The sequence below is a fragment of the Denticeps clupeoides genome, chromosome 9, assembly GCF_900700375.1.
Source record: "Denticeps clupeoides chromosome 9, fDenClu1.1, whole genome shotgun sequence".
Classification (NCBI taxonomy): domain Eukaryota; kingdom Metazoa; phylum Chordata; class Actinopteri; order Clupeiformes; family Denticipitidae; genus Denticeps; species Denticeps clupeoides.
In genome coordinates this window covers 8,989,231-9,015,047 of record NC_041715.1, presented here as the reverse complement: position 1 = coordinate 9,015,047, position 25,817 = coordinate 8,989,231, and the positions used below count along the sequence as shown (strand labels likewise).

Sequence of the window (25,817 nt, the reverse complement as noted above, 5' to 3'; positions counted from 1 at the left end):
CTCTGCGCTTAGTTTCACCACGGATATTTGGACAAGCAGAGTTAGCCCCATGTCGCTAATTTGCCTAACCTCCCAGTGGATAGACGAGCGTCTATCCACTGTAATATGTTGCATACAACATGCTTTTCATTTTAAATATATGTTCTTAATTCAAAACTAGTCCCTTGTTTTTATTTTTTGTATTTTTTGTTAAATTATATGACTAAAGCTGTTACCTGTTTTTACAAAAAAGTGGTATTGGTGCACCCCTAAAACAAACATAAAAAACTTACTAAGTTTTTCTTGGCATAGGACTGGTACTGTTGTGTCAGGTCGGCTGAGACCAATTGCATTCTCTGATTTTACACGGAATCTGTAAGTTTTGCCCTCCTCCAGTCCAGTCACATGACATTCTGGAATGCTAACAGTTTTAAAAACGATCCAGTCTCTTTCTCCTTCTTCTTGGTACTCAACTAGGAAACCAGTTATTTCACTTCCTCCTGTGCGATCTGGCCAGTTCCACTGAAGCCAGACTTCTGTTTTATCAAAGTCAACATGATGTAGGTCCTTTGGTGGACCAGGAGGGACTGGAAAATAAGAAATATAACTGTGATACCAAGCTACACAAAATAGGGTACACCCTGACACAATATTGTGTTAATATAGTATACTCACACAAAGGATTCATTGCTTTGATTGCCTTGGTAGTCTCAACATAGTCACTTCTACCAAACTGGTTTTCTGCAGCAACACGGAACATGTATTGTGTGCCCTCCATTAAATGTTTGGCCATCATGCTTCGCTTTTTAGAAGATGAGCAAACTGGCACCCACTGTGCCGATGCCACATCTTTTTTCTCCACTACAAAGTTGGTTATACGGGCTCCACCGTTATCCTCTGGGTCTTTCCAGGAAAGAGTAGCTGAATCACTTCTCACATCAGATACCCTTAGGTTCTGAATAGGTCCAGGTTTATCTATAAGTAAACAAATATTGTCAATATTGTCATAGACAAAACTGGTGCTTTTATAACCATGAAAAAAACTAATTACATGAAAAAAAACCCTCATACCTAACACAAGTACTGTGCATGTGACAGTTTTTGATCCAGCGGGATTTTCAGCTGTTAACGTGTAATCACCACAGTCAGAGCGATTACAGTAACGCATTTCCAATTTGGTTGTTGATCCTGAAGTCACTATTTCTGCTCGTGGAGGTACATCAGCATCATTTTTCTTCCAGGTCAGTTTAGGGAATGGCATTCCCTTGACACCAGCAACTAGATTAATATGTGTTCCAGCCATGGCTTTAACCTCTCGAGGCATTCCAAGGTCTATAATCAGCTCTGGTGGCTCTGTTGATAACAATGGAAAATAGAATTAAATTCAGTACTTTTTTTTTTTTTTACAGTTTTAAAGGAAATTAAGCATAAAACATTTACCAAGTCGGTCTTGTGCTCTCACAGGCTCCTTCAGTTCTGCAGGTTCAGATTCACCAGCAGCATTTACAGCCTTAACCCTGAATCTGTACAACGCTTCTTCTTCAAGATTAATCACTTTAAAGTTTGTCTCTTGGCATGAATCAGGTGTCTGATTCACCTGCAGCCACTCATCCTGCCCTGCTTTCTGGTACTCTAACAGATATCCAAAGATTTTGCCTCTACCAGAGTCACGAGGAGGCTTCCAGGATAGTGTGACTGAGTCCTTTGTCTTGTCAATAGCTTCTAGGTTTACAGGAGGGCTTGGAATAACTGTAAATTTAAAGAAACATCAATTGCATCACCTTAATGTCACTCATGCATCTGGAGTAATAAGAACAAATTTGTGCACATACCAATGGGGTCTTTGGCAAAGACAGGCTTTGATGGAACACTAGGATCGCCGACACCGACTACATTTTCTGCCATAACACGGAACTCATATTCACAGCCTTGCAGAAGGTCAGGAACCCAGTATTCCGTGTTTGGGAAAATGCGTTCTTTTCCAGTGGGCACCCATCTGTTTGACATAGTCTCTTTCTTTTCTACAATGTAGTTAGTGATGGGCTTTCCACCATCAGCAGGTTGGTTCCAAGTGATTAGGACTGTGTCTTTGTACACTTCCTTCACCACTGGCTGTTGTGGTGCATCTGGCACTTCTGTTGAATTAGAAATTACAGTAAAATTTGTAAAATGTTAACTACCAAGACATTTTATTTAAAAACCTTTTGGAAAAAAATGGATTCATACGTACTGAAAACATCTCTTGCTTTTGTCTCAGCAGAGAGCAGAGGATCACTAATGCCGTGTATATTTTGGGCACATATTCTGATGATATAGTCACGACCCTCAATTAGTTTGGGAACTCTGCATGTGGTTCTTGTGCAAGATGTTGTAACTGGCATCCAAAGATCTCTGTTTGTGTCTCTCTTTTCTATTATGTAGTTTGAGATAGCAGCTCCACCATCATCCAGCGGTGGATTCCACGAAATAACCATGTGATCTCTGCAAATTTCCTCAAAGACAACTGGACCTTCTGGTGGACTTGGACGATCTGGAGGATTACACAGAATAATTCAATAAACAAATGACATATTTGTAGAAAAAATTATATTTACTAGAAAATTACATTGATCATCTACATACCAACAACAGTCAGTGCACAAATGCCCTTGCAAGATCCAATGGAGTTCTCCAGTGTGACTGTGTATTTTCCACTGTGTTCACGCTTGACCTTTGCGATGGTCAAGCACAGGGTTTTTGCAGTATTTGTCAATATGAAGTCATCATTTGCTTGAAGCTCTTCTTCGTCTTTATGCCATTTGATTGATGGTACTGGTTTACCAGCATAGTGACCTTGAAGTGTGCAAGACTCACCAACACGTACCATACATTTGTCACAGAAGTCAAGTTTAAGCGTTGGAGGTTCTGATAAAAAGAAAGGCATAAAAATTACATCCCACAATTACAATAACATTTTTTTTAATGCATTATCAATTTTTTTCACTGTATCATATAACAGTAAAACTCACCAAGCTCATCTTTGCAAGTAACAGGCTTTGTGCTGAAAGAAGGCTTGCCTTGCCCAATCTGATTCACAGCACTGACACGAAACTCATATGTGGTGCCATTTTTAAGGCCCCCATATGTAAACTTCCGGTCCATGAGCTTATCCTCAGAAATGCGAACGTAGTTGTCTTTTCCAAGTGGACGAGCTTCAAGAACATAACTTGTGACTTCTGAGCCACCATCATACTTAGGTGGTCTCCAAGCCACACTGATGGACTCTTTGGAGATAGCTGTGACCTCCAGGTCCTCAGGACGTTCTGGGACAGCTAGAAAATAGTTATTACATATTGTAAAGCATTTGTTTAAATTAAAATTCTAATAGTGCGTAATTAATATACATATATTGCAGTCTTACAGAGTGGATCCTTAATGAGGAGTTGTGATGCTGTTTCAACAAAAGGACCTCTTCCAATGATATTTTCAGCTGCGATTCTGAAAAAGTAGGCCTTTCCATCGAGAAGACCCTGAACAACAGCATTGTGCCTGGTGACAGTATAGGATACTGCTGTCCAACCTCTACGGTCTGCTTCTCTCTTTTCAATAATGTAATTTGTGATTGCTGATCCTCCATCATCTTCTGGCGAGTACCAGGTCAACTTGCACGAGTCATTTGTAAGATTCTCACCAGTGAAGGGCTGACCCACTGGGCCAGGAACATCTGCAAACACACAGCATTATTGTAAAACACTGACAATCAGTTATGAGATACTGTAAAACACAATTTTACACATAAAAGTTACTGACCCAACACTTCAACAATGATAGCTTTCTTCCGTTCCCCTCCTTCGTTCTTTGCTGTCAGGGTGTACATGCCTTGATGGTGTCTCCTGCATCCCTTAATTACTAAAGCTGAACTGATTGCAGTTGTTTCAACAACAGCATCTTTTGGCAGAACAGCATCATCTCTGTTCCAGATGATCTCTGGTGCAGGTTTGCCTGATACATAGGCTATGATGCGTATAACCCCCCCAGCATGAACAACGATTTTTTCCTTTACGGTTGCGTCCAGGTCCACCTCGGGAGGAACTGTTAAATAAGGTCAATATTAGTTTTAAAAATAACCAAGGAAAAAAAGTGAATAAATAAAAATGATCAACAATTCTTACTTGTCTTGTCCTTCACTTCAATGACTTCAGCAACCTCACCAGGTTCACCAACACCGGCAGAATTTACAGCTCTTACTCTGAATCTGTAAAGTCCAAGCTCCTTGAGGCCAGGAACGACAAATTTGGTGCCTCTAATTTCTTTATCTTTAGCCTAGGGACACAAAAGAATTAACAAAGTATTAACAATGAGTAGATACACAAAATCAATGTACATATTTGTAACAATCAAAATAACATAAACTACCTTCTCCCATTCTTCTTTTCCTTCTTCTTTGTATTCAACAAAGTATCCAGTAATCTTAGATCCACCATCATTCAGTGGAGGGATCCATTCAAGTTCAACTGTTGATTTTGTGCAGTCTATAACTTTGGGTGTTGGTGGACCTGGAGGAGCTACAAAGAAATTAAAATGTCAGATGATACAGTGTGAAAATGCAGTACTTTAAAATGTAAAATTAATAATTTGGATGCAAATCAACGATGAGGGAAAACATACCGATTGGGTTTCTTGACACAACAGTGTCTGAAGGGAGACTTGGGAGGCCACAACCAGCAGCGTTAATAGCAATTACACGGAACTGGTAAGCGCCACCCTCCATAAGACCAGTAACAATGTGAGATACCCCAAGAGGCATAATTCTAATGGGGTCACGGTTTACTCTGGCCCAGCGCTTTGATGTTGTCTCCTTGCGTTCCAACCAGTAGCCAGTAACTGGAGATCCGCCATCATACTCAGGCTCTTCCCAATTAACTGTCATTGATTCCAGTGTTACATCCGTAACCGTTGGTTTCTCACACTGACCTGGAACAGCTTTGAAGAGAAACATGTATGCAGTTAGAAACAATTGAAGAAGTTGTTCCAGGAAAATGTACTATATACTGAAAAGGCCACATACTGAAAAGGTTTCTGGCTTTCTCAGGTTCGCTGTACAGAGGTGGTCCAACTCCATATTTATTCTGAGCCATGATGCGGAACTCATATTCATGACCCTCGGTCAATCGCTGCACTGTGTACAAACATTCCTTGGGATCACTGGAGACATGCACCCATGTCTTCCTATTGTCTTCACGTTTCTCAACCACGTAATTTGTGACTTTTGAACCACCATCATCTTTAGGAGGTTGCCAGGATAATGAAATCCTCTCAGCAAACACTTCTTCAAATTTGACTGGTCCAACCGGTGGTCCAGGACGACCTGGGGGGAATTGATGCAACATTAATTTTCTGAGATCTGAAAAATACATATGCATATCTACTACTGAGTAAAATTTTAAAGTAAAATTTAACTTTACCTAAGACTGTGAGTTTGACATCTTTGGAAGCTTTTCCGAGGCTGTTGCTGGCACTAATTGTGTAAACAGCGCTGTCATCTCTCTTTGACTGCTGGATCAACAGAGTACACTTTTCATCAGAAACAAGTTTGTTGACATGTTTATCATACTGAACCACGGCCTTATCATCAGGTTTGTCAAGTGGAGCTTTCTGCCAAACTAGGGATGGGAATGGACAGCCCTGAATTCTTGCAATAATATTAATGTCACTGCCCTCTTCACCCTCCATGGACTCTCTGAGTTCAATAGTTGGAGCACCTAAAATATAAATGAATCAGAAAAAAGTTTATAAACAATAAACCGAAGAATAAAAAAAAAACATTTTGAATGGTTTTTAAAAAATCATTCCACTCACAAGTTTGGTCTTTAATCACAATTGGTCCAGCAGTGGCTGAGGGCCGACTTGTACCAGCTGCATTAACAGCTTTGACACGGAATTCATACTCTCCACCCTCTTTCAGTTCCTCAACAGTGAATATGGTCTCCTCTACATCACGCTTATTGCACTGTTTCCATGTCTCTTTCTCTGCCCCACTGGTGTCCCAGCTCAGGCGTTCTATTATATAATGTTTCACAGGGGCACCCCCATTGTTCTTGGGTGGCACCCAAGTCAGAGTCACCGTGTCCTTTGTAACAAGGTTGATTTTCAGTTTTGTTGGAGGATCAGGAGGATCTTGAAAGGAACAAAAATGCTGTAATAATTGCTGACAATCATTGTGATACATTTAAGAAGTACACTTTTATGGTTAACTACTCACAGATGGGATCTCTTGCCCTTGCAGGCTCAGTGGTCTCAGTAAATGGCCCCATTCCAAGGCGATTTTCAGCACGTACTCGAAAGAGGTATTCCTCTCCTTCAAGGAGGTCTGGTACTACAAAGGCTTGACTAGCACAAGCTTGCTTAACAATTGTCCAAGCTTTTCCTGTGACTGATTTCTTCTCAATGAAATAACTCTTAATTCTCTCACCACCATCATTGTCAGGAAGTTTCCAAATAAGTCTACAGGTGGATCTACTGACATCGGTCACTTTGAGCTCTTTTGGAGCTCCTGGAACGTCTGTGGATACAAAACATATATTTCAAAAATGGTGAAGATGTCCATTATCTTAAACAATAAATAATCTTTTTGTAGACTGCAAAAATTACACCCAATTTGAGAATATTGTCACATCACTGTGTTAGTAATGGATCCACTTTTGTTTTTGAGTAATTGTGTTTTCCACAGTTGTGAAATGTAAACACTAAATTATTTCAGACATGAGCATAAACCCATTGGTGTGAGAAGTGGCTCATTTTGATACACACTGGGCATGGCTTTTTAGAATAGCTACAATGTGTGAACCAAGTCACTTACTTTATTGAATCGTATAATCCCAGAGAACATGCTATTACCATACCATGTCTAATGTCAAGTTTCTGTAGTGTAGTGGTTATCACGTTCGCCTAACACGCAATCCTCGGTTCGATACCGAGCAGAAACAGACCCCTTTCTTGGTGGCAGTGGGGGCCTAGCGAGTAAGGAAACGTTTCATAGCTGCCCTCTGCTCACCAAGGGTGATGGGTTAAAAACAGAGGACACATTTTGTTATGTGCACCGTGTGATGTGCTGCAATGTTTCACAATGACAATCACTTCACTTTGACTTGATGTCTGTGTCACTATAATTTGACTTACCAAGGACAGCCACTCTGACATTGACAAGTTTTTGTCCTGATTTGTTCTTTGCAGTGATAGTGTATCTCCCAGTATGGGTTCGCAAGCTCACAGGAACCATAACAACTGATGTGGTGTCAGTAGATTCAACCTGAAATAATGTGAAACGTATTTTATGTCATGAAGTGTTGGAGGGTTTACCATATTGCTAGCTTATAGCTAGGGTTTTTTGAGATCGAATAGCCTAGACAAAAGCGGTACCTGTGAATCTATAGGCAGTGTGTGAAGGCGGTCCTTCTTTTCTGTTTTTGCTGCTCCATCAAACTCCCATGTGACTTTGGGTACAGGACGTCCCTTAATGGTGGCAGGGATTTTGAACATAGAACCAGCCCGGACAGAAAGTAAATCAAGTGCATTAATATCCACGAAGATCTTTGGCTCCTCTGTCAAACAAAAGAAAAGTATGAAACATTAGCAACTATTAAGCTGTTTTACTGTAGCATCTTTATCTATTTGGAAGTTAGAATGGTTTACCTTGAATGTCCTCAACAAGAACCTCAGAAGTGCTAGGACTTGGTAAAGACTTGCCAATGTCATTTACGGCAATGATCCTGAATTTGTATCTTTTCAGCTCCCTAAGGCTTGGCACTGTGAATTCCGTAGTTGGGTGAAGAGAGTCTTCATCATTCACCTGTATCCAATCTGATGTGCCCTCATCTTGAACTTCAATGATATATCCTTTAATAGGGCTTCCACCATCTTTTGCTGGTGGAGACCAGGAAAGTGTGACACTTCGCTTGGTTTTATCAGCAATTTCCGGTGCTGCTGGCATACCAGGTGGAGCTAGGGTGTAAAATGAATGAATAAGTACATTTATGAACCACATACAGTTAATAATGCAGAAATTGGTCATTACTGGTTGTTATCTTCTAATTAGTTTTTACTAATATAACAAAATATGTCATTATGAAGATCATTCATATAATCATCATTTGCATAAGACTGCTATTTAAACCATTACTTACTAATAGGGTCATCAGCCAATGCAGATTCAGATATGGCACTGGGTGGTCCAATTCCTCCTGCATTGCAGGCCATAACACGGAACTCATATTCTGTTCCCTCAATAAGGCGGGTAGCCTGGAATTCCCAGCCTTTAATGCCTCGTTTTGATATCAGAACTTTGTTTACTCGAGACCAGTAGGAAGATCCCTTTTCTCTTTTTTCAAGCCAGTAACCAGTAATTGTTGATCCTCCAGAATCCCTTGGTGGGTCCCATGTTACCAGCATATGGACCTTAGAATGCTCTGCAATTTTCACATTCTGTGGTGGACCAGGCAATCCATGTGGATCCTTAATCTGAACTTCCTCTGATTCACAGGCTTCACTTATTCCATACTTGTTCTCAGCTCTTACTCTGAACACATAAGTGCCATTTGTTTCCAAATTCCAAACCTTAAAGAAAAAAAAACATTATGAATATACTTATAAAATAGAATATAAAATACAGATAATAAATTGTTTAGCTCACTAAATTTAATCCGTGACATAATTGGCAGTTTACTTACTCCATATTTTCTCTCAATAATTGTGTTTGTGACTTGCGTCCATTCAGTCTTTGATACAGCTTCACCACCTTCAGTAATTTCTTCTTCCTCAATTTCACGGATCTCTTTTTTCTCAATGATGTAATTAGTAAGGTCACTTCCACCATTGTCTAATGGAGCATCCCAAGTGAGATAGCACGATTCTGCTTTTATATTGGAAATAGCAACATTTCTGGGTGGAGTTGGGCGATCTGAAATGGTAAAGAACACCATCAGCACTGAAGCCATGTTTTATCCATATATTTTAAAAAGGATTATGAGTTCACCAAGAACATGCCTAAAACTTGCACAAGAACTGAGTGACTTAATGATCCAAGTCGATTTGAAGCAGTCACAGTGAAATAGCCTTTTTCTCTCCTTGAAACTGCAGGGATTGTAAGTTTAGTCTGTGCTTTTGTTCTGTTTAATTCTTCTGTGTCTATTTTGATGGTTTCCGTTGACTCTGCAATAATAACTTCATCTTTTGCCCATTCAATTTTGGGCAGTGGAAGTCCTGTTACTTCAGCAGGAATCTCAACTGGTTCTCCCTTTCTTATAGTGATTGTATCTGCCTTGAAGTGCTTCAACATTGTCAGGGTTGGGGAGACTGAAATGAAGTAAAACAATAAATTGTTATTCTTCAAAAATGATGTTACACATATAATTTAGATTTAAAGATTTTTTTCAAACCTTCATCATCTTGAATGACAACGGTCATTGTGATTGATGGTTCACTTTGACCGATAGCATTAACTGCTTTTGCACGAAATTCATACATAAACATCTCTGCAAGCTCCTCCACTGTCATGTAGAGGTTTGTGCACAATTCAGTGTTGATCGGCTGAAAAGCCTGCTCATCTTGACGCTTCTTCTCAATAAAGTAGCCAAGAATTGGGCTTCCACCATCATTACGGGGTGGCCTCCAAGTAAGACTAACAGATGATTTTGTCCTTTCAGCATAATGAAACTTCTCCGGGGAGGTTGGTGGACCTTAAATTCAAATATATATCATTAATAAATAAAAGGGGTATAAAACATTTTTGGTTTATTAATACAATCAGAAAAACAGACCTTGAGGGTCAACTGCGAGAATAGGGCCAAGTTCAACTGGAGGACCACATCCATATTTGTTCTTTGCCACAACACGGAATGTGTACGCTTGCCCTTCCATAATACCAACAATTTCACATTTAGATGAAGGTGTCTCAATGGGCTGTCGCCATGTGTGCATCTTTGAATCCTTTCTATCAATTATGAAAGCTGTAACATCACTGCCGCCATCATCATCCGGATCAGACCAGTTCAGCATCATCAGTTTTCTTGTAACCACAACAGGTTTGAGATCAAGAATAGGCCCGGGTACATCTGTTGGAAATGTGAAAAATATTTGATATATAAGAATGGTAAATTAATATATATAGCGAGAGTCTCACTGATGACAGCAAAGTTCTTACCCATGACTTCAACTCTTGTCCATACAGACTTAATCCCACTGGGGTTTGCACCAGTTATTTGATATTTGCCATGATCACTCCTTTGTGATTTCTTGATGGTAAGAATACTTTCCTGACCAACGGATTGAATTTCGACTCGTTCTTTGTCAGGGTCGGCATCATCTTTTGTCCATTTAATGCTTGGAGGAGGTCTACCCGACACATGGCAGGGCAATGTCAGTGTTTCTCCTGCTCTTATAACGACACCATTTTTCACAGAGATATCAAATTCAAGAAGTGGAGGCTCTGTGGAACAAAATTGAATACGTAATTAGGCATAGAATAATTAAACTTTAAAACAGCATGAAAAATTATATGATAACGATAGGCATTACCTGCAGGATTTCTCACAATAACTGCATCAGTCAAGCCAGGAGCACCCTCACCAGCTGAATTGACTGCTATCACACGGATTATATATTTAGCACCCTCTCTAACCCCATAAACTGTAAATGTTCGGTTCTTCTGGGGTCTCTCTGTGGCTCGTGACCAGTCCTTTGTGCCAGCTACAACCTTGTCAACATGGTATCCAAATATGTCTCCACCGCCATTGTCCAATGGGGGATCCCATGCAACATCAATTGAGTAGTCTGTTGTGTCCAAAACTCTTGCAATTGGTGGACCAGGCGGCACTTTGGGAAGGAAAGGGAGAGGTAAGCACACATATACATGCATATACATCATTTTTAAAATATAAAAGATTAATTATTAACTTACATATTGGAGCTTGGGCTGTTTTGGGCTCAGATGGAGGGCTAAATTTTCCAGGTCCAGCTGAATTCTCTGCAGCAACCCTAAAAATGTACGTCAGGCCCTCCAAAAGTCCCTCCACATTCACTTCTATGTCAGAAATCAAATTCCGATTCACCCGGGTCCAGTGTGTGCTATTAATTTCTCGCCTTTCAACCCAGTATCCAGTAATGGGGTTGCCATTGTCATTTGGTTCATTCCAGGAAACAAGCATACTGTGTGCTGTTACATCACTAACTTCAGGTTTCTCAGGAGCATCAGGTGGTTCTGTAATATGCATCAACATCTTCTGTTTAGAGGTTTACACATTGCTTAAAGATGCATAGATGATATTATTTAAAACATTGAGTATACATTACCAAATGGATTCTTGGCAACCACGGGTTTAGATATACATGGAACTCCAGGACCAAACTTGTTTTCAGCAGTGACACGGAAAATGTACTCCTTTCTTTCAATCAGTTTTGTGACTGGATACCTGCATCTTTTCAGAGTTGACGTGACACTGACCCATCCTATTTCAACCTTGGTGTTGTCTTTCTTCTCTAAAGTGTAGTTTAGGATTTCACTGCCACCGTCATCCAATGGTGGGTCCCACTTGCAGATGATTGAGTTATTCCTGATTTCTTCAAATGTGAAGTTAACTGGAGGTCCAGGTGTATCTGTAAGGGAAAAATGCCATTTGCCATTTTCAGTTGGTTATGCTAACTGCAACAGAAACATAAAATAGAGGAACATAACTTACCAAAAACATTAACTTCGCAGGTTGCAGAAGCAATACCGTGGTCATTTTCTACCTTAATCGTAAATACCCCATGATCGGCCCTGACTGAGTCCCTCACTATTATGGTCGATTCGCCTTTCCTTTTATTATCAATAGTTAAACGTTCTTGGAGAGTTGGATAATCTGGCTCTTCTGGCCCTTCAGGCTCCTCCTGTGTTTCTTTAGCCTCCTGCTCCTTTGCCTCTGCAGCTTCCTTTTCTTTAGCCTCTGGAACTTCCTTGTCTTTAGCTTCAGTAGCTGCCTTTTCTGTAGTCTCTGTTGCTTCTTTGTCTTTTGTTTCAGCAACTTTTTCTTCTTTAACCTCTTTGGTGTCCTTTGCCTCCTGTTCTTTAACGTCTTTGTCCTTCTTTTTCTTGCCGATTGGTTTTTCTGCACGTTTCCTCAGAGGCTCTGGGGTTATAACTGAATTATTTCTCATCCAAGTCACAGCTGGATATGGGGCTCCGGAGATATAGGCAGTCAGCCTAATCTCGTAGCCTTTCTTGACAGCCAGACCTGACTGTAGGCTGCCACTGAGGAACACCTTGGGTGATTCTATAATATATCAACGACAACAATGTTATACAAATTTGTAACAATAAAGTGTACATATTAAAATACACTCTTCCGGAATGCCATTTCTGTCATTACTTACCAGCTGCATCAGATGCCTTAACAAGTGGTGTGCTACGGGATGGGTCACTAACTCCTGCAGCATTTTCTGCAATCACACGGAACTGATACTGCTTTCCAGGCTGAAGAGCTTTTACCGTGTAGGAGAGCACTGGCACAAGGAAGTCATTGCACCTCTCGAACTTTTCTTCACCTTTCATCATTTTTTCTAGAATGTAACCCATGATTTTACATCCGCCATCATACATGGGTGGCTTCCACGTAAGTGTCACAGATTCTGAGCTGGGGTTGTGGGTTTCAACGTCTAGAGGTGGATCTGGACGCTCTGTTGGTATAAAAGTTGATTTAGCTAGTTCAGCATAATCAAATAAAAATCAAATCAAAGATTATTCTTATTGTATATTGTACTTACGCTTTTGGTCTTCAGCAATCACAGGGTTGCGCAGCTCAACATACTCTCCACCGCCAATTTTATTTACCGCTCTAACACGGAAGTAGTACTCTCCGTGTGGAATTAGGTCTTTCACTGGCCAGCTCACTTTATTTTCACCGGACATAATATTGACATATGTTCTCCTGCCTGCCTCTCTACGTTGAAGGGTATAGTGCAGAACAGGACTTCCTCCATCACTATCAGGAGGATCCCATGAAACCTTACAGGAATTCTTTGTGATTTCACTTGCAACAATGTCTTTGCAGGGTCCAGGGAGACCTGTGGAAGCAGAAAATTGAGTTACAGTTATTAGAGGGACATTTGTTTTTATCTAATCCATAATTTCAGATTCTTACCAATGACTTTGACATTAATTGTTCCACTAGTTGTTCCAAGCTGGTTTTCCAGTGTTATCTTATACTGGCCTGCATCAGCATGTTCACAACTCTGAATTTCTAGATGGCAGGCAGTGTATTCAGTTCTAAGGTTCACTCTGTCATCGGCCTTCATCTCATTGCCATCTTTATGCCAAGTCATCCTTGGTTGTGGCACAGCTCTGAACTGGATAGGAAGATGCAGCTTCTCTCCCTCTATAGCCACAAGATCCTGAGTTTGCAAATTAATAGTTGGATTGCCTGTGGAAACAAAAAGTGTGAATGCACACTAAAAAAAACTGAGGCAGAATATGAATAATTGCTTTTACTCACAATCAGAGTCTTTTGCAAACACGCTCTCAGACATATCAGAAGGTTCACTGACGCCAACAGAATTCACTGCACGAACTCTGAAGACATACTGTTTCTCTGGAATGATACCTTCCTCCTCCCCTGCCCTGTATTTAATCTCTTTGACTTGACGAGAATTTACTCTCATCCACTTTTCAGTTCCGGCCTCACACATCTCAATGTGATAACCAGTAACTGGGCTTCCACCATTCCTCTCTGGTGGTTTCCAAGCAATGGAAATATGATCTCTGCTTGCATCAGTTATGTGTAGCTCCAGAGGAGGTGATGGTGGGCCTGAGAAAACATGAACATAAATAAATGTATGTTTTTTTTTTTGTGATAATAAATATAAACATTAAATTCATGAATTTGTATTACTTTTATTACAAAAATAATTTTGGTTAACATTTCAGCAATTTCAGATTCTTGCTAACTCACCTGTTGGATCTTCAATTGTCAAGATTTCAGTTGGTTCACTTGCATGCCCAGCACCAGCTTCATTCTCAGCTCTGACTAGAAACTGTACTTCGGTTCCTTCAATGACATCAGTCACTCTGTACTTGCAGTCAGGGCCAGATGTTTTTCCAGACTTAACCCATCTTGTGCCAAGCTTCTCTTTTTTCTCAATGACATATCTGAAAATAAAACAAAATATTATCCTTTAGAAACAAAACCAGCTCACGAGACACGGTTATAAAATACCATATCATACGCCTGCATACCTCAAGATTGGTCTACCACCATCATTTTGGGGGGCTTCCCAAGTAAGGTCAACATATCGCTTGGTCACCTCTGCTACTGCCAAAGCATATGGTGGTCCAGGAGTAGCTGTGAAAGAAATCAAATATATATATATATAGTTTTATAGATATATTTATCTAGCAATTACGCAATGGAAGAAAATGCCATATAGAGTCTAACAACAAGAGAGCAGTTTTAAAAAGTATTTCCTTACTGAAAGTATCCTTTGCAAGAACAGAGTCTGGAAGTTCACAGAATTCACTTGGCCCAACTGCATTTTCAGCTGCCACACGGAACACATAAAGTGAGCCTTCATTTAGAGGAGTAACAGTGCATACGGTCTCCTTCAGTGTAGTATCCACAGCCTGCCAGGCTTTGCGTCTAACATCTCTTTTCTCAACTATGTAGTTGGTGACTGGAGAGCCACCATCCCTTTCTGGTGGGGTCCATTTCAATTCAGCACTGTTTCTGGAAATACTGACCACTTCAAGCCATCTTGGGGGTGAAGGTGGATCTAAAAATCACAGAATACAATTCTTAGTACATTTCATTCACATTCAGTCATAAAGTCGATCATAACACTGCACATGACTTACTAAGTCTTTCTTTGCACAGCACTGGATCACTAGGTTCACTTGGGTCACTTTCACCAGCTGCATTGACAGCTCTGACACGGAAGGAGTACTCTTGTTTCTCCATGAGCCCCCTCAGAAAATGCTCAAGCATATTAATTCCATCAGCCACACGAACCCACTCATCTGTTCCACTTTTGAGAAGCTCAATGATGTATGATTCAATCTTAGCACCACCATCGTGCTCAGGTTTGGTCCACTGAAGGAAGCAAGATGTTTTAGCAACATCTTTTATAAGAGGTTTACCAGGAGGCCAAGGAGGATCTGGAATAAATATACATTTTAAGATCATATACAGAATATTTGAAGTTTTGAAATCCTCATAAAATAATGATTAAATGGATATTATTTAATATTTACTTACTTACTTACTTACTTGCTTAATAATTACATGTATAAATGCATATTCATAAATAGACACACATGCATACCAATTGGATCCTTAATCAAGATCTGGTCAGTCTCTTTGCTTGGTTTTCCTGGGCCGGCAAGATTCTCAGCCAGCACACGAAATTTGTACTTCTTCCTTGTTGGCAGTCCCTTTACTCTGTGTTTGATATAAATGTACTAAATGTAGTCACATATGTTAAATGCACAAGGTAAATCAGGAGCGGGCAATCTGATCTACAGAGGGTCAGAGAGGGTGCATGTTTACGGGCTGACCCTTCACTGAGCCAACAATAAGATAAGATAAGATAAGATAAGATAAGATAAGATAAGATAAGATAAGATAATCCTTTATTAGTCCCATATGTGGGAAATTTACATTGTCACGGTGGACAGTACAAGATAAGAGCAGCAATAAAACAAATAGCACAGAGAATATGCCATGGATATAAATACTTGAATCACATTGCCCATACCCAAGATAACAAAAAGAAGGGTATTAAGATAGTTATGTTTAGTACCTGAAATTGGTGTCCTTGATGGGTAGCTTGTTGCACCGCATCCATCTGTCTGCATCTGGTTCATACCTCTCAACCCAGTATCCTGTAATGGGACTTCCCCCATCATCCTCAGGCTCATACCATGTCAGAGTCACAGCATCCTTAGCGATGTCAGAAGGTTCCAGTTTATATGGAGCACCAGGGGGATCTTAAAAAAAAAAAAAGCAAAACATTTTTTATATTATTGTTCATAAACGTTAAACCTCCAGATGAGTTTAGTGAATTAATTAAAATAAAGACATACCAAATGAGTATTTGGCTGTGATTGGCACATGTTCTGCTGGTGTACCAACACCAAACTGGTTCTCGGCAAAAACTCTGAAAACATAGTTTTTTAAAGCAACCAGATTGATTGCCTTGTAATTAGTCTGTTTGACAGTAGAGGAAAGTTTGTGCCAGATCTCGCTGTCTACAGCTCTTCTCTCCACAATGTAGTTGGTTACTTTAGAACCACCATCATCTCTGGGAGGGTTCCAGGACAGAAAGCAGGACTCATTGGTAATTTCAGAAATGTCAAAGGCTGCTGGCGGTCCAGGTTTATCTGTGCAAGATGAACCACATTTGTTAGAATTTTAGAGTACGGAACATTACAAAATGAACACATATTTGAATTTAGTAAGCCCCCCCAAGTAAAAAGGTACCTAGAATGTTAACATCAACTGTTGCAGTAGCACGACCGCTGCTGTTGACAGCTTCAATGATGTATGTAGCTGTGTCCTCCCTGTTTGTTTTTGCAATGGATACCATTGAGTGTCCTGGCTTTGATTCAATTGCAATTCTGTCGTCTGCTTTCAAGACAAGATCAGCTTTCGTCCATTTGACCTTAGGCTCTGGTTTTCCTGTAACATCAGCCGGAAGTTCAATCTTTGTTCCTGCCTTGGCAGTCAAGCCAGCCAGTAGTTTCACATCCAGCTGAATCTCTGGAGGTTCTGTAAAAGCAAAAGGACTGTGAAATTTGTGCAATTACACCAAATATCTCATGAATACAGAAACAAAAATCGAGTGAAAGTTTACCTTTAGGATCTACTGCCAGTATCTCGTCTGTGGCCTTGCAAGGTTTACTGGCACCAAGTCGATTCAGGGCTCTTACACGGTAAGCGTACCACTGCCCTTCAGTTAGACCTGTTACCTGAAACCTGATGAGAACACATTTTTATTATTTCTGTTTTTGTGTGAATTATCTGTTATGTTATTGTATTTATTGTATGACCTAAATTCACATACTTCAGTTCAGGCATGGGCTCTCCGCAAGGCTCCCATTTGTCAGTGCCACGTTGACACTTATCCACAATGTAGCCTTTAATGCTAGCTCCACCATCATATTTAGGAGGTTCCCAAGTCAGGAAAATTCCACTGGCAGACTTGTCCCTCCATTTCAAATTTTCAGGGGGGTCTGGGACAGCTAAAAAAAAGAATTTGGTGTTTTATACTTCGTATAAGCTACATTGAAACTTTTTTATAGAGTGTGAGATCTTACTTGCTGGTGAAGAAACATTTATTGGCTCATCAATGTATGCTGGTTCTCCTGCTCCACATTTGTTACAGGCAGTAACTCTGAACAAATACTCCTTTCCTTCAATGACATCAGTGATCGTATACTCTTGATCTTGTACGCCACTCATGACCTTTAGAGATAAAAGATTGTATTATCTTTTGATATTGATACACATAAGATTTTTTAAATAAGTAATACAAGTCATACCTTAACCCAGGTTTTACGAGAAGCCTCTCGCTTTTCAATTTGATAGCCAGTAAGTGGACTTCCTCCATCATGGTCTGGAGCCTCCCACATCAGATGGACATGTTTTCTAGTAACCTCAGCAACCTTGAAGTCCTTAGGAGCGCTTGGACATGCTTCAGAGTTGAACATAAAATGCATTATTATGATATCAGACCTGCCTATATTATGAGCTAAAGTTGTCAGTTATCATACCAATGACATTAACTTCGATCTCTCCAGAGACAGATGCGACATCATTCTCCAGTTGCACAGTATATGTTCCTTTGTCTGGACGCATGCTTGGTGATATGACCAGCTCTGTAAAGGTGCTCTTAGTGGCCATCGACACGCGTTCTGCAGCAGTGAGCTCATTTTCACCAAAAGTCCACTTGGCCGTGGGGATTGGATATCCTGTGATTGGCGCACGAATTTTAAGAGCAAAGGGCACAATCACCTCTAGGCCGTCTTTAAATGCACTTAAGTCCATGGTTGGTGCAACTAATAAAAAAAGAACCAGTTTGGGTTAATATTCCATAATAAAACACACATTGATTAAAGTTTGGTAAACCAGTTCCACCAAATACATACAATGTGGATCATCTGCCAGAATCGGTCCAATTACATTGGATGGGTCTGAGATGCCAGCAGCATTCTCTGCAAAAACCCTGTAGTTGTATTTCTTTCCATGTTTAAGACCAGACATCTGAAGAAACAATCACCCATTTGATTTATTACGTGCAATAAATCCAGGTATATAGTAACAAACTGAGATGTATTCGATTTTTTTGTGCGGTTATGCTGTTATTGATGTAATCTTATTACTTTGTAGCAAAGATCCTGACAAAGTCTTGCATTGCATCTCAGCCACTTCTCTGTGCCTTCCTCACATCTCTCGATAATGTATCCTGTGATCATGCTGCCACCATTGTGCAGGGGTGTCTCCCAGGCCAGCTGAACCGACTCTTTAGTCTGATCAGAATGTGTCAGGTTTAATGGGGGGCTAGGCCTCTCTAAAATGCAAAACAAAACGTAATGTCATCATTTTATTCGGTTATAGATTATGGATTCATTTATAATCATCAACATGTTGTCATTAATGAATAATAACAAACCAATGGGGTCCATGATCTTCACAGGGTTTGTAGCAGGGCTTGGCTTGCTGACCCCAGCCTTGTTTTCGGCTTTAATCCGGAAAATGTATTCCTTATTTTCAATGACGTCATTAATGATTGCTGAGCGATCCTGTGGTTTGGTCACCGTGACTGCCTCCCATTTCACTGCAGTTCTGTCACGTAGTTCAATAATGTAAGCTGTGATCTCCGACCCTCCATTTGACATGGGGGGCTCCCAGGAAAGGGTGACACCAAACTTGCTCACATTTCCAACAACAACATTCTGCGGTGGATCGGGAACATCTGGAATGTGGACGATAAAAGCATTACATATTCACATATTCACATTTCATCCCTAAAAAAACTTCAGCAAGGGAGTTCGGCAGATTTAGGTTTACCAAATTTGTTCTTGGCTTGAACTGGCTTGTCCGTCTCAACATTCTGTCCACTTCCCACCCTGTTACGGGCGCAAATGCGGAATAGGTACATTGAGTCTTTCTGGAGTCCAGTCACTGTGTACTCAGTGCCATCAGCACGGTCTGTTGCCAGAGTCCAGGTTTTGCGCTTGACATCACGTCTCTCCACAACGTAAGCAATTATCTTGCTGCCACCATCGCTCTCAGGTTCCTCCCAAGCAAGACTAACTTCCCCATCCGATGTGTCAACAACATTAAAGCTTTTAACTGGTCCAGGGACATCTGCAGATTACACAATTGAAGTCAGGTTTTCTGCTTCCTTGTCCACAAGACAAATACGATTATTCATGAAATGGTATAATACGGTAAATAACGAACTTACCAATAACACTCAGATTAATGGAAGCTTCTCCTTTTCCATGTTTATTGCTGACAATTATCTTATATCGGCCCTGATCAGATTTTGTTGGATCTTTCAGCAAATATTCTGTCTTGTCACTGTATGTGTGGATGTTTTCTTTGGGCAAGCTGATGTCACTGTAGAACCATTCTGCTTCAGCCTGTGGGTAGGCATTGAAAGGAACCGCCATGACAAAAGGCTTTCCAGCATCTGTCACCAGGTCTTGATCCAATGTCTTCATTGTTGGCACAGCTGTGGAGTGGAGAAAAATGCAGAGCAGATGGTTTATGAATCTGTTTAAGAGCATAAATGCAATAACAAATGAAATCAAACTAGATTCAGTTACCAGCAAGCTCAAGCTTGGCTCTGGCATCCTTGTCTTTGGCAATGACTCTGTACTCGCCCTGATCACGAGGCCTGATCTCACAAACTTGCAGTCTGTGAATTTTACCTTCACTCATCATTTGATATTTGTCACCCTGAACGATAGTCATGTTGTTTCTCAGCCATTTGACTTCGACTCTGTCTTTATTCAGCTCGACCTCATACACAACATCAGAACCAGGAGGCTCAAATACGTCTGTGGGTGGCCTGACAATCTCAACCGGGATCTCTGCAGGTAACAAACAAAATGAAAGGTTCGGGAACTAAACCAAAGAAACCAAAACAGTCTTTTTTTTTTTGTTAAAATACGAACAAAAAATTTCACCTTCTACAAAGAGCCTCGCCCTTGACCTTCTGTCCTCCACACCGCAGGCATATTCACATTCATCATCTGGTCGACATTCTTTGATACGGAGCCTGCAATGTTTGCCATCCTTCTCAAACTGGTACCTAAAAAAAACGTTAGTTAGACACTTATCATGATCTACTTCTAATGTGCAAAAAAGTGAGCACACAGGGATACAACCTACCTGGGTCCCTCTCGGATTTCCCGTCCATTTCTGTACCACTTCACCTCTGCCTTCTCTTTTGAGAGCTGGCAAGTGAATTCAGCATCCTCAAACTCGGTGATGGTCTGGTCACTGAGTTGCGTGGTGAAGTCGGTGGGCGCTTCACTGATTATCAGCTCAGCAGTGGACTTGTCAGCACCAGCAAAGACGGAATATTCACCCTCGTCTCCCAGCAGGCATTCCTTGATGGTCAAAGTGTGCTTGTCTTTATCCACCCGGTACACAATGCGTTTGTTGAAGGTGAGTTCCTGTCCAGCTTTCATCCACTTCAGAGTTGCGTTTGGTTTGTTGACCTTGCACGAGAATGTAACTGTCTTCTTCTCTTGTGTATCACAGTCTTCCAGAGGGAGAATGATTTTGAGATCTTCCTCTGCAAAAATAAACGTTAAAATAGTTTTAAACCTTTAATCAATGTTCTTTGAAATAAACCGTTAATTAAATTAATTACCTTGTATTGTAAGCTTGGCGGAGCTCTTGGCTTGTTCTCCACGCTGATTTGTTAGTATTACAGTATAGTTGCCTTCATCAGACTTTTGTGCATCTTTGATCCTCAAGGAGAAGACATTGTCTTTCTGGACCATGATGAATTTACTACTCTCAAACATAGTTTCTTCATTTTTAAGCCACTTAGCTTTGGCGTCTTCAGTATTAACCTCACAATTCAGAACAACTTCTTGTCCTTCATTTACTTTTGACTCTTTTAGCGGAGTGATTATTCTGAGTTTTTCTGAGAACAAACACAGTTTTTAGACATCATATACAATTTGCGAAATTATGAATTTAGATTTAGAGTACTTGCGGTACCTACCGATCACAGTCAGGTCTGCTGACGCCTTTATTGATCCAATGATAGCGACATAGCCCCCCTCATCATCTCTTCCACAGTTCTTGACAATAAGTCCTCGTTTCTTGCCATCACAGACAATTTCATATTTGTCATCTGATGCCAATTCTTTGTCACCTTTAAGCCATTTGACCTCATAAGTGTCTTTGGACACTGAACACATAAACTCAGCCTTTTCACCCTCAACAACTTCCTGGCTCTTAGGCCTAGAAATGAACTCAGCAGCCAGTTCTAGAAACAGAACAAAACGTTTATTCAGAATCGTTGTCAGGACAAAAAATTTTGAAAAAGAATACAGTGTGACTTTACTTACCATTTATTTTAAGGGTGGCTGATGTTTTAGAAGCTGGAAGCTTGCAGTTGTACTCTCCAGCATCATCCATACGAAGTTCTTTGATCAGGAGAATTCTCTTTCGGCCATCCTGAATCTGCTCGTATCTTCCGCCCTCAGGCAGTTCCTGGTCACCCTTGTACCAAGTGACTTCTGCACTGGCCTTGGATACTTCACAGATCATTTTCACACTGTCTGTTTCCATTCCCTCAACATTGGACAGGTTCTTTGTGAACCGAGCTTCCTCCTCTGGAGAAAAAACACATTCAAAACACACTGAGTTAAAAAAAAAAAACTCAAAATGTCTATTAACCAAAAATCTACAATAAATAAAATATAGGCATCTCAAAATACAAAAACTCACCAACAACTGTCAGCATGCCAGTGGTTTTTGCTGTTCTTGCATCACATTCATATTCTGCTTCATCATCAAACACTGATTTGCTAATAATAAGAATGCGCTGAACTCCTTTGGCAATAATCTCATACTTCTTGCCTTTTCGGATTTCGCTGCCATCTTTGAACCACCGGACCTGTTTGTTCAGATATATGCATATGTCACTGACTTATCTTTTTATATATATATATATAATATTATATAATTAGTAAAACCTATGTGAATATATACCTTTGCATTTTCACGGGATACTTCACATTCAAATCTAGCTGATTCCTTTTCTTTGACCTCAACATCATGGAGTGGCTTAGTGAACTCAACATGTGGAGCTAAAAAAATGTAACATTATCAAGATGAACCATTTCATGATAAATTCATTTTGAGTATTTCATTTTGAGTATCGTACTTACGTTCAACGCTAAGGAAAGCAGAAGTCTTGAAATCTTTTGCGTCACATGTGTATGTCTTTGAATCATCAAGTGTGCAATCATGAATAATGAGTTTCCTTTTACGGCCATCAGCAACAATTTCATATTTCTTTGTTTTGCGGATTTCCTGTCCATCTCTGAACCATCGGACATCTGCATTTTCTCTAGAGACCTCACACTCCAAAACAGCTGAGGCTTCTTCCTCAACAGTTTGATCCTCTAGAGGTTTGGTGAACTCAACTGCTGGTTCTGTTGAGATATATTGAGATATATTAAATTAATCCAGTTTAAATGATGTATTACGTCTATTTGTAAGATTGCAACACAAAGTGACACTGTACCATTCACATTGAGTTGGGCCTGGGTCTGGAAGTCCTTAGCAGTGAGTTTTACTTCTCCAGCCTCTGTCAGTTTAACATCTCTTAGGGTCAGCGTGTGTACTCTCCCCTCTACCCTGGTGACCACCTGCCCAATTCAAGGTTTGACACAACAGATTGATAAATCAACACTTTGCTGTCATCTAGGCCGAAAGGGCTATTTACCACCCCCACTAGATGTCACCAGCTGCTGACAACAAGAAACAGATGATCAGTTTCACACCTCTGCTTGCTAACTGTTACATCTGCGACCCAAGCCCACAGTTTAAAACATGATCATTAAAATAGATTGTAGCAAGGAGGGGACATCACTGTAGCCAATAAAAAATGTCATTGTTAATAATAGTTTGTAATTCTTAATAAAAACATTTTCAAATTTTCAACCGTTGCAATCTATGAATCCCAACCAAATGGCATACGCATTTAAGAGCATATCTTTTTCTGCTTACACAAAAAATATAATTTAAGATATATTTAAAATGTACTTTTAAACTACAGCATTTTAAATAGCACCTCCAGCACCTGCCATAAGACATACACTCTTGAAGCAGTTAAAAATAACCAGAGGAACGCTTGCAGAGCAGAACAGCCTTCTGCGTTATCGCAAAACCCAGATCAAATGTTCTACTGGAATTCTGATCTCCACAGGTCCTTATATGCAGAAAGGTTGTTGGTGATTTATGTGAGGAAAAATCAAATAGTTTCCATACATACTGGTGATGCAAATCTGTTTACCACAATGAATATGCCACAATACAACCATTACTTTCAAATCATTAACATTACTCATAAAAAATGACAGCAAGCACATTCAACTACTGAGTTATTTAATAAAATTCATTTAATTAAATGCTAAAATGATGAACAATGAAATCTTTTTAAAAACAACCTGCAAATTGTTAAATGTATAAAAAAATGTACTTACTCTGTCACTTGGTTCCAACTTTGTACCCCCAAGGAACCATTCCACAGCAATCCCCTCATATGAGAGCTCACAGTCAAAGGTGGCAGTCTCCCCGGCAGAAATGGTAACATCCTTGAGTGGCCGCATGAGGCCTATCACTCGCGCTTTGGATTCAGGAGAAGACATTGTTAGTCAACCCCAAATCCCAAGAGACGCCGGTAAATCCTTTAACTGCAAATCCACATTTCGCTGTCCCACTGACAGCAGGCCACTGCTCTGGAGCTCGTAAGCCTCCAGGACAACTGGGATTCTCATGCAGAGGGATTTGTCATGGGGGAGGGGGGGGGCTTGCCCCATCATTTGCATACTGAGTTTGCTTAAGATGTATATGGTCAGCGAAAAAATTTAGGTGGGGGGGGGATGCCGCAGCTCTGCCAATCACCAACGACCAAGCTCTAGATAAGGCATGTAGCTTTTAAAATAGCCTCAACGCCTGATTGGCCACTAAATGAACTCCTGCCAAGGCACAGAGATTGTCAGTCTGTTGCTGTCACTCAACCCCCCCCCCCCCCCCCCCCCCCCCTGGAATTTTCCACAAAAATGTCAGAGTACGTGTTTCCCAGTTTTAACAACAATTTATGTCATAACAACAATCCTCCACGTTGGGTAATCCGGCCACCTACATTAAACACGTTCCTGCTGTTACATGTTGAGTAGTCTTAATCCTCTTAATGCTTGACACCCAATTTAAAACGCCTGTCATCTGGCAAAGCACTTTATGACGTGTTTATAAAAGTCATAAATTGCGGATCTATGTCGCTTTTCAGGCAGGACAAATGAAGACAGGGCTATTAAGAAAGCGGTTACTTGATATAAATGGTGAAAATAACTAGCCTCAATAAACCTCAACACTGCATGCAATGCTGTGACTGAGCGTTGTGTCATTCCTACCTTTAACTCTAAGCTGGGCGCTGGACTTGGCATTCGCAGCTTGGAAGTCCACGCCACCAGCCATGTCCATACGAACATTGTAGAGAATGAGGATATGCTTGATTCCTTCCTCCTTAATCTCACAGTCCTGAAATTCGTAGTTCATTATTCCCTGTTTAGTAATTCAATACAGTTTTCATGAGCACACTATATACTCACTGGAGACTGGTGAAGGCCATCTCCCTTGAGCTTCCAATGGCCGTGGACATCTTCCTCAGAGATTTCAGTCTCAAATCGAGCTGTTTCAGTCTCTGTCACTTCAACGCTATACAGTGGGCGAATAATCTTGATATCACGGTCTGAAAAAATAAACAGAAAAAATAAATATCTGAAAAGGACAATTTTTCCATTTCTAATCTAAATAACAAAAGGGAATTTACCTTCTATGTTCAACCTAGAAGTAGTCTTGTCAGAACCACAGTCGCAGGTGTAATCGCCGATGTTGGCCTTCTCGGCCTTCTTCACTGTCAGGATACGTTTCTTTCCATCAGCTTTGATAAGAACATTCTTGGAAGGAGTGATCTCCTTGCCGTCTTTGAACCATTTCACTTCTGCAGCGGTCTTGCTCACTTCGCACATTAGGACAACTTCATCCTTCTCAACCGCAGTATAGTCTTGCAGTTTTGTGGTGAAATAAATGTCTCCCTCTGTAAACCATTATGCTCAAAAGTTAAAACTGAAAACGTTTAACACTTAGACTTTAATTTTAGATGTTAGCCTGCTATCAATGCATTTGAGCTATGCATTCGAATTAAAACGTACCAAGAACAGTGAGCATGGCTTCTGAGGTTTTGCCAAGAGCTTCTGCTTTAATCAAGGCAGTGTCATCAATGGACACTTCTTTGAAGGAGAGGGTGTGGACTTTGCCATCTTCTGACATGTGCACCACTTTGCTGGGGTGCAAGCGGACGTCATTCTTGTACCAGGTGACTGGGACTTTGTCATGTGAGAGTTCGATTCTAAATTCTGCAGTCTCGCGCTCTTTGACTGTGACATCCTTGATGGGTCTGACAAACTCAAGACGAATTCCTGAGACAATCAGTATCCAAGAGAATTTGTTATGGACCAAGTCATGGACCAAGCAGTGTTATAGATTATTAAAAAAAAATAAAAGCACAACATTTAC

The 25,817-nt window shown here is 40.5% G+C and overlaps 1 protein-coding gene and 1 non-coding gene across 2 annotated transcripts in view; one reads left to right on the top strand and one right to left on the bottom strand.

Annotated features, from left to right (window-relative positions):
- The window catches only part of ttn.2 (titin, tandem duplicate 2), a 151,736-nt gene that overhangs the window by 54,168 nt on the left and 71,751 nt on the right, over positions 1–25,817 (bottom strand). The window contains exons 110-177 of the mRNA XM_028991330.1: positions 25,454–25,720; positions 25,072–25,338; positions 24,851–24,990; positions 24,653–24,779; positions 23,723–23,865; positions 22,762–22,885; positions 22,403–22,669; positions 22,224–22,321; positions 21,960–22,128; positions 21,578–21,844; positions 21,229–21,495; positions 20,869–21,147; positions 20,382–20,790; positions 20,177–20,301; positions 19,814–20,080; positions 19,450–19,719; positions 19,050–19,349; positions 18,652–18,954; positions 18,362–18,549; positions 18,128–18,242; positions 17,753–18,037; positions 17,522–17,673; positions 17,297–17,444; positions 17,044–17,221; positions 16,834–16,955; positions 16,461–16,748; positions 16,064–16,360; positions 15,781–15,967; positions 15,304–15,419; positions 14,837–15,136; positions 14,455–14,754; positions 14,222–14,327; positions 13,938–14,134; positions 13,482–13,793; positions 13,131–13,409; positions 12,754–13,053; positions 12,364–12,666; positions 11,691–12,263; positions 11,305–11,607; positions 10,913–11,212; positions 10,531–10,827; positions 10,157–10,441; positions 9,774–10,067; positions 9,393–9,692; positions 9,001–9,309; positions 8,783–8,914; positions 8,685–8,743; positions 8,142–8,571; positions 7,651–7,959; positions 7,378–7,559; positions 7,138–7,267; positions 6,221–6,520; positions 5,818–6,135; positions 5,424–5,720; positions 5,027–5,326; positions 4,627–4,941; positions 4,375–4,523; positions 4,131–4,281; positions 3,769–4,050; positions 3,380–3,682; positions 2,988–3,290; positions 2,602–2,883; positions 2,210–2,509; positions 1,812–2,114; positions 1,420–1,728; positions 1,051–1,332; positions 655–954; positions 273–566 (exon numbers count right to left, since the gene is read on the bottom strand). Coding sequence (XP_028847163.1) covers positions 273–566; positions 655–954; positions 1,051–1,332; positions 1,420–1,728; positions 1,812–2,114; positions 2,210–2,509; positions 2,602–2,883; positions 2,988–3,290; positions 3,380–3,682; positions 3,769–4,050; positions 4,131–4,281; positions 4,375–4,523; positions 4,627–4,941; positions 5,027–5,326; positions 5,424–5,720; positions 5,818–6,135; positions 6,221–6,520; positions 7,138–7,267; positions 7,378–7,559; positions 7,651–7,959; positions 8,142–8,571; positions 8,685–8,743; positions 8,783–8,914; positions 9,001–9,309; positions 9,393–9,692; positions 9,774–10,067; positions 10,157–10,441; positions 10,531–10,827; positions 10,913–11,212; positions 11,305–11,607; positions 11,691–12,263; positions 12,364–12,666; positions 12,754–13,053; positions 13,131–13,409; positions 13,482–13,793; positions 13,938–14,134; positions 14,222–14,327; positions 14,455–14,754; positions 14,837–15,136; positions 15,304–15,419; positions 15,781–15,967; positions 16,064–16,360; positions 16,461–16,748; positions 16,834–16,955; positions 17,044–17,221; positions 17,297–17,444; positions 17,522–17,673; positions 17,753–18,037; positions 18,128–18,242; positions 18,362–18,549; positions 18,652–18,954; positions 19,050–19,349; positions 19,450–19,719; positions 19,814–20,080; positions 20,177–20,301; positions 20,382–20,790; positions 20,869–21,147; positions 21,229–21,495; positions 21,578–21,844; positions 21,960–22,128; positions 22,224–22,321; positions 22,403–22,669; positions 22,762–22,885; positions 23,723–23,865; positions 24,653–24,779; positions 24,851–24,990; positions 25,072–25,338; positions 25,454–25,720 — 16,953 coding nt within the window. The remainder of the gene's footprint in view (positions 1–272; positions 567–654; positions 955–1,050; positions 1,333–1,419; positions 1,729–1,811; positions 2,115–2,209; positions 2,510–2,601; positions 2,884–2,987; positions 3,291–3,379; positions 3,683–3,768; positions 4,051–4,130; positions 4,282–4,374; positions 4,524–4,626; positions 4,942–5,026; positions 5,327–5,423; positions 5,721–5,817; positions 6,136–6,220; positions 6,521–7,137; positions 7,268–7,377; positions 7,560–7,650; positions 7,960–8,141; positions 8,572–8,684; positions 8,744–8,782; positions 8,915–9,000; positions 9,310–9,392; positions 9,693–9,773; positions 10,068–10,156; positions 10,442–10,530; positions 10,828–10,912; positions 11,213–11,304; positions 11,608–11,690; positions 12,264–12,363; positions 12,667–12,753; positions 13,054–13,130; positions 13,410–13,481; positions 13,794–13,937; positions 14,135–14,221; positions 14,328–14,454; positions 14,755–14,836; positions 15,137–15,303; positions 15,420–15,780; positions 15,968–16,063; positions 16,361–16,460; positions 16,749–16,833; positions 16,956–17,043; positions 17,222–17,296; positions 17,445–17,521; positions 17,674–17,752; positions 18,038–18,127; positions 18,243–18,361; positions 18,550–18,651; positions 18,955–19,049; positions 19,350–19,449; positions 19,720–19,813; positions 20,081–20,176; positions 20,302–20,381; positions 20,791–20,868; positions 21,148–21,228; positions 21,496–21,577; positions 21,845–21,959; positions 22,129–22,223; positions 22,322–22,402; positions 22,670–22,761; positions 22,886–23,722; positions 23,866–24,652; positions 24,780–24,850; positions 24,991–25,071; positions 25,339–25,453; positions 25,721–25,817) is intronic.
- trnav-aac (transfer RNA valine (anticodon AAC)) lies at positions 6,876–6,944 on the top strand. Its single transcript has one exon. It is a non-coding gene; the product is annotated as a tRNA-Val (tRNA).